This window comes from Sander vitreus, chromosome 16 (genome assembly GCF_031162955.1).
Source record: "Sander vitreus isolate 19-12246 chromosome 16, sanVit1, whole genome shotgun sequence".
Classification (NCBI taxonomy): Eukaryota; Metazoa; Chordata; class Actinopteri; order Perciformes; family Percidae; genus Sander; species Sander vitreus.
In genome coordinates, this window is record NC_135870.1 from 27,644,105 (window position 1) to 27,658,083 (window position 13,979).

General features: G+C 42.7%; 1 protein-coding gene across 2 annotated transcripts in view; it reads left to right on the forward strand.

The window, feature by feature from the left end:
• Positions 1 to 1,382: 1,382 nt before the first annotated feature.
• Positions 1,383 to 13,979, forward strand: part of pkn3 (protein kinase N3) — a 64,450-nt gene continuing 51,853 nt past the window's right edge. For both annotated transcript variants that reach the window (XM_078271853.1, XM_078271854.1), the window contains exons 1-2: positions 1,383 to 1,644; positions 7,495 to 7,759. In XM_078271853.1, the coding sequence (XP_078127979.1) occupies positions 1,624 to 1,644; positions 7,495 to 7,759 (286 nt within the window). In that variant the 5' untranslated portion in view covers positions 1,383 to 1,623. The remainder of the gene's footprint in view (positions 1,645 to 7,494; positions 7,760 to 13,979) is intronic.

The window sequence follows — 13,979 nt, forward strand, 5'->3', positions numbered from 1 at the left end:
CCTCGCCACTGTCGCACCAAATGCTTGCTCTTGGGGGAATTGTTGGGTCTTTGTAAATTACAGAGTGGTCTAGACCTACTTTATCTGTAAAGTGCCCTGAGATAACTCATTTTATGATTTGACACTATAAATAAAATTGAATTGAATTGAATTTAGTGCATTGAAAATTAAAATTCAAAGCTCCATTGTTGCAGCAATTTTAGTTGCTTACGTTTCAATTTGGGTTCTAATCTGCACCATGAAATTACCAATTTCTACTCTGGGGACTACCAATGTTAAACTTTACAACCACACTCTTACTCTCCCTCTGACAGATTAGATAGAGACTCAGCCAAAGGCTGGAGTCTGGCACCATAACCTCAGATTTGCCAAAACTACGTTTCTGTTAACCCTTTCCTTGACTGGGTTACAGGTGCATAGCATTGGTGACAGCGACACAGGATATTAAACCTGTTTCAAGGCCTTTGAACCTGTAATTGTTTGTCCTCTGTCACTAACAGACAAGTTCACAAACTCTCACTTGAAGCACTAAAATAGATTTTATTTTGAAATAAAAAAAATTTTTTTTAGGGGTGGCTGAGATGAAATTTAGGCGGGGCATGAGGCCCACTAAAAAGGGTATAAAATCGCCAATGAGTATGCTGATGCTAAAAAAGTGTGGTTTACCTTTATCCCTACTCTATTCAACCTTTGTTCATCTAAGCTGTACAGCTGGATTTGTTACTTTGTGTGGTCACGTCCATTACTGAGGGGCCAACTTTTTCAGTTTCTAGTGCCACAATGATTTTTTAAATCCCCCTTTCAGCCTTTCATGAAAGAAGAATGAGATTAATTATTATAAAATTAAGATTTATTAATAAAGAAGACCTTATTATTATTTTTTTCACTTTGTTACACACACACACACACACACACACACACACACACACACACACACACACACACACACACACACACCCTATACACATGTATACGCCTTATGTATGGAGAGATGTCAGATATCAGTTGGAAATGATGTGCCTTGCTCAAGGGCACATGAGGTGAGCAGGATGGGGGAACTAAACTACAGCAACAATTGTCTTAAAACGGATATGCTATTATGACTCTTAGTTTTTTTTGTCCAGTTCATTATGTAAACTTAATTAATGTTAATTAATGTCAATAACAACAACACAGTGCATATTTCCTTTTATCTAAAGAATGTGCTTGGCTTCATTACTAAACTAGCTGTATACATAAAGGTATGAGTGAGAGGAGATCATATGCTATACCTGAACGCATCACCTCGGCAGGTGCATTGAATGATCAAATTTGATTGGTTCTTGCAGCGTCCAATCCAGCCGCCATCTACTGACGTCAGTTTTGCGTCGAGCTCCAGTTTAACCCAATTGAAGCCTTTGACTCCGATTTGTTTCCATTATGGACATAAGTACAGCCTCAATGGAGCGCCTGTGAACAGCCTCAGCAGTCGTTAAATTTCACATTCCGCTTTCAGTTTACCTAAGCTAGTGCAACTCCTCCTGAAGCTGTTTCACTTACTTTCTGGCCCGAAGAAGACCGTTGGCAGCTGGAGCAGACTTTGACGCTGTGTGAATATCCAGCACAGACAAACTGACAACCACCATGTCAGGTTTAACACTACAGGTAAATGTAATGCCACAGGTTGTCTTATTCGTCAAATGAAGTTTAGTTATCATGGGAACATAAGGTGCCAACATTACGCCAATAATATTATTCGACGTTCAGTTTAAAGTTAGGTTAAAAACGCTAGTTGCTACTTTGCCATGTACAGGCGCACTGGATGTTCCTGTTTGTCTTGTTTGCCTCTCCTCATAGTTCCTGTCTTTGTGGTTGTCAGACAAATAGGCTACCTCAGAGTTTTTAATGTATGGATGTAGCTAACTATTTTAACGACTCATATTTAAGAACAGAAAATACGGTAAGCCGGTAAAATACCTCCTCGACGTGGCTGTAACCTCCTTCCAGAATCGGCATAGTTAGTTTGTTACGTTATTCGAGCAGACACCCAGTATCTATTAAGTTACATAAAATAGTTTATTTCAATAGGAAGGTTAGCTAACACTGTGACATTTGTTGTTGTTCGTCTTGGTGAAAGAAGATGAATTGCCAAGAGAGTTTTAGCCTAGCCTTATTAAAATAAGTAATTTGGTAATTTTGTATTAGCCTATTACAGAAAAATTTGATAAAGTAGCCTAAGTAAAATTAATACATTTAGAACTACGTGCCATCCATTGGTCACTATGGAGTGTCTTTATAATGGGACCCAGACTTGACACCACTTCCAAGGACAGAAAAAAGGTGTACTTGTTTTGATTGGCAGATAGATAATAGCTACCCTTATACATGAGTAGATACAAGGGGTGGGGGAAAAAATCGATACAGCAGTTTGTCTGCTTGACAATCCCATTTTGCAGCAATGAAATTGAAGTGAGGTAAACAAAGAAATGTATCTTTTTAGATAAAACAGATGTTGACAAAGTTTCCTTTTGGGGACATCATTTGAAATTTGGAAAAATTTTAAGTTGGAAAAAAGGTAATAAATTGCAATATATCGCAGAATATTGCAATATGTTTAAATCACAATAATATTGTATTGTGACATAAGTATCGTGGTGATATCATGTCATGAGGCCTCTGGTGATTTCCACCCCAAGTAGATACTACTAATACCCAACACAAAGCCAGCCTACCACAGCAGCTGTTATTTTGCTTGGCAGCAAAGCCAATAACTAGTAGCAAGGATTGATAAACTAATAGTTATATGTATCTGGGCTTTGTATCCAGTGGTGGAGTAGAGTGATAAAATAAGATTTATTTTATCCAATCTTAAACAAATCCAACAATATTGTCATGAAACCTTTTAACTATGTGTTTATTGTTCTTATTTAGCATCTTTTCATTAACTTAAATTGGTTTTGTTATTGCTTACATATAGCATGTCTTATGTATACAACTACTGCTATTATTTAGATTGATTATTTCTGATTATTTTCTTAAATGCTTGATATTACAAAAAACAATAGCTGCAAGTGGCAATTCGCAGGTTCAAACCCTTTTTTTCGGCTTCTCAAAGCACTTTCACTTGTTCACTTTCACTTACATTCATACACTTTGAGATCAAACTGCAGGTCCTGGGGTCGAACCGCCAACCTTCTGAATGTTATGGCGTTTCTTTTTTAAGATTATTTTTGGGCATTTTTAGGCCTTTATTTGACAGGACAGCTGAAGACATGAAAGGGGAGAGAGAGGGGGAATGACATGCAGCAACGGGCTGCAGGTCGAAGTCGAACCCGGGTCCGCTGCGTCAAGGAGTAAACCTCAATATATGGGTGCCCGCTCTACCAACTGAGCTATCCGGGCGTTTTTCCATTATGTGGTACCTGCTCGAATCGCCTCAACTCTTTTTTGGTTTTCCATTATGAAAAAAAGTCCCTGGCCAACAGGTACTTTTTTTAGTATCACCTCCGTCGAGGTTCCAAGCGAGCTGAGGCGATACCAAAAGGTGACGTGAAAACCTGCAGACTACTGATTGGTCGGAGAGAATCGTCACTAATCACTGAGTCATCATTGCTAGCGACAGACGGGGGTGTCCTGAACAAACCCGCTATTTTTAAATAGTTTAGCCAGCAGTGTTTTCATCTCATTTGGCAATGGTTCATTAATATCAAAAAGTTACGCACTTAAGCTTTAAAGAATGTATTTTTGACTAAAGCTGAAGCAGTTAGTTCATTATGCATTCTGTAACAATTTAACCAAGCAAAAGTATTCACTGTTTTTCTAGATTTTCAAATACATTTTTAAATAGTTTAGCCAGCTGTTTTTTACGGGTTTTTTTGCTGCCTCCAGCTTCTTTTGAAACAAAATGTGTCTTCTGGCTGTGTCAACAGCCACATGCTGAGAATCAAAAACAACACACCTTCGACGTTCTGTGTGTGTGTGTCACGTTAGGTCGTGGCAGTTTCCTTCGGCATCGCTATGACGACGAGCCACACTCGCCTCACGCATAAGGCGGTACTAAATCTGCAAAGGAAAAAGGAGGACGGGACACCGCGGTCGAGCAGAGTCGAGCCGAGTAGAGTAGAGCTGGTACTAGCAGTGGTGAAAAAGTGGTGAAACCAACCACACACCTGTTTCATCACTACAATAGATGCAGCAAATCCCGCGATTTCGCCCCCTTTATTGGATTTTAACGAAACTTGGTACATACTTGGTACATACGTTCAAGTCGTTGTGTTTTATGTCTCCATCAATTTGCCCTTGATGAAGTTCTTTGATTGATGGTGGCCATGTTTCATGACGAATCTTGCTCATTTATAGTAGAAATGTGTATCTCAGTCCCAAATATCTATTTATTTAATTGTTTTTCACATTATGCAAATAAGCTAAATACCATCATAGCAGACGTTTATGGTCCAAGAGGCTTTTTTATAGAGCACATTGAGCTGGACTTGTGTGAGGAATGTCATGTCATTCGGACTCACTGGTGAGGGGCGTGCCCTTTAAAACGTTTGGCCAAAGTTATAGCACCACCATCAGGCTGAATTGCATCATATTTGTTGGGGAGCATGAGCACATCAACATCAGTTATGGTGACAATTTTCATGTCTCTAGCTCGTTCCAGCCAAGGGGGTAAGCGAGCATCCAGAAAGCATAGCTCCTATGGGGATATTCTGAGGCTATCAAGCCATCACCTTCCACTAGCATTCCATTACCTCCCATTCATTTTGGCATCACTTTGACAGCGAATAACTTTACATCTGAAGCGTTTAAAGAGTCTATTTGTCCATTGTTTATTTCTAAAGAAAGACGACAATGTATAAAAGGCTCCACTACCTTGTATCTCACGTTATGGCCCAGTAGCAGCCGTTTTTGTAAAAATAGGCTAACGATTGTGTCATAACTAGGCAACTTTCTGTCGCACAGTAGAGAAATTACCGTATAGTCAGGAGAAGCTTGCAGGCAATCAGGGGGACGTGGAGGCATACAGTCAAGGGAGAAACCGGTAGAGAGTCCATGAAAGCATCGGAAACAAAATATTTCAGCAACGTTTTGCTCCTGCTCCTACGCTCATGGACAGCTCCTACTCACGCTCTCCGTCTCTGCCAGATTCGGAATGATTCAGATTTCTCTTGGCCCAGCTACCAGAAGACTTACAACTTTCAGACAGGTTGCTCACGTCACATCTACGTCATCAAGCTCAGTTTGAGGCTGCGCAGTATGCTCAGCCATCAGCGGAAAAGTGCTTCTAATTGACTTCACTGGTCTCCGTCGAAGTCTATGGTGTCGCTTTCACTGTCCATGGTGCCCCCAGTAACTTGAGGAAAGGCATAATTTAGCATATAATGCTAAATAGGCCACGCCCACATGCACCAATCAATATGATACTTCAGATCCTGGTTACTACTCCCCCCCTCCCCCAGACCATGTGTACCAATTTTGGTGAAATTCCGTCTACCGGGTTTTGCGGTATAATTTATAGTATAAATTTGTATCTCAGTCCTGCAATTGACAAAGTTCTATTCATTTTACTGTTTTTCACATTATGCAAATCAGCCAAAAATTCCATCACTGCGGACCTCTATGGTCCAAGAGGCTTTTTTGTAGAGCACATTGAGCTGCATATGTGTGAGAAATTTCAAGTCAATCGGACTTACGGCCTGAGGAGCGTTATTCTTTCCAAAATCGGGTTCCTCTTCTATGGAACCAGCTCCCAGTCTGGGTTCGGGAGGCAGACACATCCACATTTAAGAGTAAGCTTAAAACTCTCTTCTTTAAAAAAAGCTTATAGTTAGGGAGTGAGGAGTGGCAGAGTACGCCTAGACCGGCGGTGGAAGGTGTGTAGCTGCAGAGTGTAAGTAAAGGAAAGCAGGCTGATGGCAGCAGCAGTAGTTAACACGTGGTCTGGTCTGAATTGTCATGGCCAGGGATAAACCCATGTTGACTGGCTTTGTTTGAATTTCCAAAAGAAGGGTTGAACACTTGTCACACCAATGACCAGGGCCCAACCCTGGTCATTGGTGTGAAAGAGGTATTAGTCGTTTCCACTTAATCAAATGGTTCCGCTCCTTTCTTTTTGGGTTGCATCAACCAGTGGACAAAAGCTGTGCTTAATTTCCATTTAAAATGATAATTGCAATTTTTTGTCACATGGGTGGAAACATGGGTGATGGTTGTACTTTCTATTGTAGGTGATGGTTTCAGTTCATCTCAGTAGTGTTGAACTCTGTGGTAGTTAATTGGACAGCTGTAACATTACAGCTAATGGCAGCTAACTATAGTTAGCAAAAAGTCCAAATGGTTCCACTTTACTTGAGGTTATGGATATTATTCATGACACCGTCATATAAGCATTTGATGATGAAATCAAACTTCATGACAGGTTCAAATTGTTTCACTGTTTCACAGTTATAATGCTCTCATGACAGCCAATGTAAAAAAACAACCTCTAAATGACAGTTTAATGTAATGTTAACACATAAAGCTAAATAGTGTATTAAAGTTTGATAATTGGGCCTGTCGTGACATATTTTTTATATATACACACACACACACACACACACACACACCTAGGTTATGTTGTCTAGGTTAATGTCAAGTTGTCATTACAAAGACATCGACAGGTTGTACTGTCTTGCTTAATGTCAAGTTGTCATAACACAGAGATTGTTGTCATGACAAAGACATCTTGGACAATGCTAACTTTACATTAAATGTGTCATAATTTACCGAATGACACTTAATGACAACAGTCATGAACACTCAAAATGACTTCTTCATGTTCATGACAGGTGTCGTGACATAATAATGACGGTGTCATGTCAGTCTAATGCACACCCCTTCAAATAAAGTGTTACCAACTCTGTTGATCCTTCTTAGTGCTGGCCTTTGTAATGTTGCAGCTGCCTACATTTAAATCTCCCTTTTTAATTTAACATTTTTTGGAGTCTAGGTTGAGGGTTCTTTTATTGCAAACTTGAATTTCAGTTCCTGAAATCCATTTGTATTCATAATTCTTGTTTAAAGAGAGAGTTCTAGAAAAAGTGTGGAGAAGGCTGAGACATGGGTAAGACAGCTAGACCCAATATAAGTGATAGTAGGATGTTTTTGTTGAAACAAAAAGACAGCTGGGCTACTAACAATCACAAAACTAATGTAATCGAGAAAAGAAAAAAATGTACATTACGTTTTGCAAGTAAACTCTTATTTTGTCTGGATTTGAATCCGGGCAGCTGCTAAAGGCTCTGGTTGAGCTAGAGGTCACCCCAACTGTTTCACTGTTAAAGTTCAATAAATGTAACATCTTTCCAAAAGTTAATGAGTAATCGTGTTAAATATTCATGATTTCATTTTTTTCCATAATCAAGAAGCCCTAATTACAATATTTTGTTATATTATGTGATACATAAAGAACTATAAAAACAACAATACAACCACTGTGATCAGACATTAAAGCAGTTGTGGTGTGTCTTTTAGCAAGGTCTGGAAGAGGGGGATATTCTCGACCCAGAGTTTCAGCAGCGTTTGGAAGATGCTCGTACTCTGCTCAGGCAGGAGATCCAGCGGGAGTTGAAGATCAAGGAGGCCGCCGAGAGACTACGGCGGGCCGTCACTAATCGCAAGAACGCAGCCGACGTGGAGGGCCAACTCAAAGCCTCGAGCCGCAAGCTGGATAAGTTGCACTGGGAACTGCAGGAGCTCAATGCCAGGTCTATGGGCACAGAGAAAGACAGGACCACAGGTAACTAATACATATTCTATGCTGGAGTGCATTTTTTTGTAATTAACAATTTGTTATTTTCATTTTTTAACAAAACCTACAACTCACATCATGAACACATCCCCCCTTTAGTCATCACCACCCAGACAAAAATTAAGTTGAGAGGACACAGTGTGTTAGAAATTATAATATCTAGGTGAGATCTGAAATAAGGCTTCATTCGACAAAGTCTTTTAAGTATTTATTCTTTGCGCAAAGAAGGTTCAGTTCATCATGAGAGAATGAACAAAGAGTCTTGGAGAATCACTTGCTTATTAACCCTCTAACAAGCTGACAGAAAGAGGGAGGGGGTAAAATTAACAGCCCTTCTGGCTAGCAGTCCATCCTCTGACCTACAAATCTGGGACCGAAATGGGAGGTAGAGAAAAGCCAGTCTCTGTACTTTAGATAAACAGAAGAAAAAAGTTAGGCTATAAAGTTAGGTCCATACATCAAATAGGGGTAAAAAGTTCACACAGCTAAAAACTAAAAAACAAGTCAATAGTAAGATATGTTAAAAGACAAATATGTGATTTTCCATTACAACAGCAACTACAATATTCAACACCAATCAACAAAATAGTAACAAAGTAGACCATAAACCAAATAAACATTTATAAATTACCACACCATACGCCCATCATACACATCTCTCCCCAGCACAAAGCTTCTTAGGAGCCCTCCAGAAAGATTAGGTACTTTCCCCATTTTCTAGTATAGACCTCCAATCTGGCAAACCGTTTATATGACATTTTTTCAAACGCCGTCACCTTAGCCATCTCACAAGCCATCTCACAAGCCCATTCCTAGATTGACGCCACCCCTTTATTCCTCCATCCCCTGGAAATCTGTCTGGCTATCATCAAACTAGTCTGGACCCAGCTTCTTATGTGCTTATGTATTCCATTTAGGATTGACCCATCTACCAGAACAAATAATCTTGGGCTGAATGGAACCTGGATCCCTGCAATCCGACATAGGTTATCATGTATCCAAAATCCCTGGACCTTATCACAGGACCATAGGAAAGTAGTTATTAATTGGCCCTCCTCTATCTTACATTTCCAACAATTTGGTATTTGAGGGCTGTCCAGGCTCCATCCCCAAGGTTCTGCATAAACATAGAATAATACCCAGAAGCCTCATAACCTTTTCCATATTTCAACAACACCTTATCTAAACATTCTGCTGCCTTCCGGCTGAAGAACTGGATCTAAAAATCCCCACTAAAAGATAGCGAAGTTGCCCCCCCCGTGTGACAATTCCCTTTTCCATCTAATCCCTCCAAAAAGGGGATATCTACCAATACATAACTTTGGATTTCGCCAAAAACTTGATGAAGTATTTAGATATTGATCCAGTTGAAACAACCGGGCTTTGGTCTAAACGACATTTAAGTGAGAGATTACCGGATGTGTTTTTGCCTCACCATACAGTTTAACAGACAGGCATTGTAAGGGTGATAATGGGGCAAGATTGCTCAATACAATACCAGGGTGGGGAAGTGAACAGTGGGCTAGATGCCCTAAATTAAAAGCATAGTACTAATACAACATCTTTGGTAGACCCAAACCTCCTCTATCAATTGGTCTTTGTAATTTATTAAAATGTAGCCGGGTTTTTTTACCATTCCATATAAATGTCTTTGTTATCCTGTCAAACCATTTAAAATATGACAGGGGAACTTACATGAAGAGATTGGATAAGGTAATTCAGCTTGGGAACACAACCCATTTTTATAACATTGACCTTCCCTGCTTTTTGAGATTAAGAGTCCCCTATCTATTAACATCACAAAAGATTTTATTAAATAATGTATCTAAATTAACTTTAACTAGGTCTTTTAACTGGGGAGGGAATAAGATACCAGATATACAATTCCTTGCTTTGGCCACTGAAATGCACCCGATTGGAAGGCTGTTACGGGGCACTGAGCTGATAAAGGTAATGCTTCTGACTTGGGCTAGTTTACCCTATAACCTGAATTTCTATCTTTATTTTATTTTTATTTTTTTTAATTTTTTATAGAAAGTCTATCCTTTTGTCCAGCACCTGATGAGAAGTGCCACCATCAGATCTAAATATTCTCTTGACCAAAGCTTTGGTCCATGATGTGGTATTTTGAAAACGAATGGGGCAGATTTCTAGCAAATTTGCAATTTATATTCAAGTTCTTGCAAGGATGAACCCTTGCTTTTTGGACATTCAATGAGCTTTCTTATAGACTGCAGGGGAGGAAAGCCAATTTAGACTGTGTGTTTATTACCAGGCTTTAGACTTTTAGGCCCCGGCTGAGCGCCGCTACGTTGGAGTTTAACCCGGTGGACGAGAGGGTCGCCTCCCTACGCCTGCGGGTTGTGGGGGGGAAAACTCTGACTGTTGTTTGTGCATATGCACCAAACAAGAGTTCAGAGTATTCGGCCTTCTTGGAGACCTTGAGTGAAGTCCTGCATGGGGCTCCAGTCGGGGACTCCATAGTTCTGCTGGGGGATTTCAACACACACGTGGGTAATGATGGAGACACATGGAGAGGCGTGATTGGGAGGAACGGCCTCCCTGATCTAAACCAGAGTGGTTGTTTGTTGTTGGACTTCTGTGCTAGTCATGGATTGTCTATAACGAACACCATGTTCGAACATAGGGATGCTCATAAGTGTACTTGGTACCAGAACACCCTAGGCCAAAGGTCAATGATCGATTTTTATAATCGTTTCATCTGATCTGAGGCCATATGTTTTGGACACTCGGGTGAAGAGAGGGGCGGAGCTGTCAACCGATCACCATCTGGTGGTGAGTTGGGTCAGGGGTGGGGGAAGACTCTGGACAGACCTGGTAAGCCCAAACGGGTAGTGCGGGTAAATTGGGAACGTCTGGAGGAGGCCCCTGTCCGACAGACTTTCAACTCACACCTCCGGCGGAGCTTTTCGTGCATCCCTGTGGAGGCTGGGGGGCATTGAACCCGAGTGGACAATGTTCAAAGTTTCCATTGCTGAAGCTGCGGTGAGGAGCTGTGGTCTTAGGGTCTTGGGTGCCTCAAGGGGCGGTAACCCACGAACACCGTGGTGGACACCGGTGGTCAGGGAAGCCGTCCGACTGAAGAAGGAGTCTTTCCGGGATATGTTATCCCAGACGACTCCGGAGGCAGTTGCAAGGTACCGAAGGGCCCGAAGGGCTGCAGCCTCTGCCGTGAAAGAGGCAAAGCAGCGTGTGTGGGAGAAGTTCGGAGAAGACATGGAGAAGGACTTTAGGTCGGCACCAAGGTACTTCTGGAAAACCGTTCGCCACCTCAGGAGGGGGAGCGGGGGAACCATCCAAGCTGTGTACAGTAAGGATGGGGACGCTGTTGACCTCAACTGAGGAGGTAATAGAGGCGGTAGAAGGAGCACTTTGAGGAACTCCTAAATCCGACTAATACGCCCTCTATGGTAGAGGCAGAGCTGGAGGATGAGGGGGATTGGCATCAATTTCCCTGGTGGAGGTTGCTGAGGTAGTTAAACAACTCCACAGTGGCAAAGCCCCAGGAATTGATGAGATCCGTCCAGAAATGCTTAAAGCTCTGGGTGTGGAGGGGTTGTCTTGGTTGACACGCCTCTTCAACATTGCGTGGAAGTCTGGGACGGTGCCTAAGGAGTGGCAGACCGGGGTGGTGGTTCCCCTTTTTAAAAAGGGGGGACCAGAGGGTGTGTGCCAATTACAGGGTATCACACTTCTCAGCCTCCCGGTAAAGTCTACTCCAAGGTGCTGGAAAGGAGGGTTCGGTCGATGAGTCGAATCTCAGGTTGAAGAGGAACAATGCGGATTCCGTCCTGGTCGTGGAACAACGGACCAGATCTTTACTCTCGCAAGGATCCTGGAGGGAGCCTGGGAGTATGCCCAACCAGTCTACATGTGTTTTGTGGATCTGGAGAAGGCGTATGACCGGGTGCCCCGGGAGATACTGTGGGAGGTGCTGCGGAGATGCGGGGTGAGGGGTCCCTTCTCAGGGCCATCCAATCTCTGTACGACCAAAGCGAGAGCTGTGTCCGGGTTCTCGGCAGTAAGTCGGACTCGTTTCAGGTGAGAGTTGGCCTCCGCCAGGGCTGCGCTTTGTCACCAATCCTGTTTGTAGTATTTATGGACAGGATATCGAGGCGTAGTCGGGAGTGGAGAGGGTTGCAGTTCGGTGGGCTGGGGATCTCATCGCTGCTTTTTGCAGATGATGTGGTCCTGATGGCATCATCGGCCTGTGACCTTCAGCACTCACTGGATCGGTTCGCAGCCGAGTGTGAAGCGGCTGGGATGAGGATCAGCACCTCTAAATCGGATGCCATGGTTCTCAGCAGGAAACCGATGGAGTGCCTTCTCCAGGTAGGGAATGAGTCCTTACCCCAAGTGAAGGAGTTCAAGTACCTTGGGGTCTTGTTCGCGAGTGAGGGGACAATGGAGCGGGAGATTGGTCGGAGAATCGGCACAGCAGGTGCGGTATTACATTCAATTTATCGCACCGTTGTGACGAAAAAGAGAGCTGAGCCAGAAGGCAAAGCTCTCAATCTACCGGTCAGTTTTTGTTCCTACCCTCACCTATGGTCATGAAGGCTGGGTCATGACCGAAAGAACAAGATCCAGGGTACAAGCGGCCGAAATGGGTTTCCTCAGGAGGGTAGCTGGCGTCTCCCTTAGAGATAGGGTGAGAAGCTCAGTTATCCGTGAGGAGCTCGGAGTAGAGCCGCTGCTCCTTTGCGTCGAAAGGAGCCAGTTGAGGTGGTTTGGGCATCTGGTAAGGATGCCCCCTGGGCGCCTCCCTAGGGAGGTGTTCCAGGCACGTCCAGCTGGGAGGAGGCCTCGGGGGAGACCCAGGACTAGGTGGAGGGATTATATCTCTAACCTGGCCTGGGAACGCCTCGGGATCCCCCAGTCGGAGCTGGTTAATGTGGCCCGGGAAAGGGAAGTTTGGGGTCCCCTGCTGGAGCTGCTACCCCCGCGACCCGACCCCGGATAAGCGGATGAAGATGGATGGATGGATGGATGGATAGACTTTTAGGGGGTGTCATGTAGGGTTGGGTACCGAATTCTGTACGTTTTTAGGTTCCAACCGAATTACTTCGGTACTATCGAGGGCCGATTCACTCTAAATCAAATGGTGCCAAATTTCGGTACCCAAGAGTGTGCAAATGTGATGGCACTTTTCAGAACTCCACGCTGACAGTGTACATAACGTAGAAGTGAAAGCGGTTGCAGTATGGGTTAACGTTAGACTAGTCTATATCCTTGACATTCCACTTGCGGGATTGCTCCATGATTTCAAAAACAATTTGAAATGTAGACTCGTGAGACCACAGCTCACTTTTCCACTTTGCGTCAGACCATCTCAGATGAGCTTGGGCCCAGAGAAGCTGGCGGCGTTTCTGGGTGTTGATATATGGCTTTTGCTTTGCATGGTAGAGTTTTAACTTGCACTTGTAGATGTAGCGGCAAACTGTGTTAATGGTTTGCCGAAGTGTTTCTGAGCCCACGTGGTAATATCCTTTACAAAATGTTGGTTTTTAATGCCTGAGGGATCGAAGGCCACGGACATTCAATGTTGGTTTTCGGCCTTGCCGCTTATGTGCAGAGATTTCTCCAGATTCTCTGGACTATTTGCTCATGCGGTTATTCACAAAGTGGTGAACCTCACCCCATCTTTGCTTGTGAAGGACTGAGCCTTTTGGGGATGCTTCTTTTTTTCCCCCAATCATGACACTCACCTGTTTCCAATGAACCTTTTAAGCATTCCTCAACTTTCCCAGTCACTTTTTTGGAACGTGTTGCAGGCATCAAATTCAAAATGAGGGAATATTTGGAAAAAAAAACGATCTTGTCTTTGTAGTGTAGTCAATTGAATATAGGTTGAAAAGGATTTGTATATCATTGTATTCTGTTTTTAATTTACGTTTTACACAGCGTCCCAACTTCATTAGAATTGGGGTTTGTAGAATAAGATACAAGAATAAAAGATACAGTGCAGTGTAAGAAATGAATAATTATTAGTTTGTAGGGACGGGTTTGGGAGGGGAGAGGGAGGTTTTGTGTGGCGTTTAAAATGTTCTAAATAAATAACAATGTAAATAGGGTTTGGAATTATTTTTAAATAGGATAAAAAGGGTTTGGAATTATTTTTACCACTGAAATTTTATTTTTTTATACCGGAAAAAAATTGTATACCGGAACCGAATTCCAGGTATCG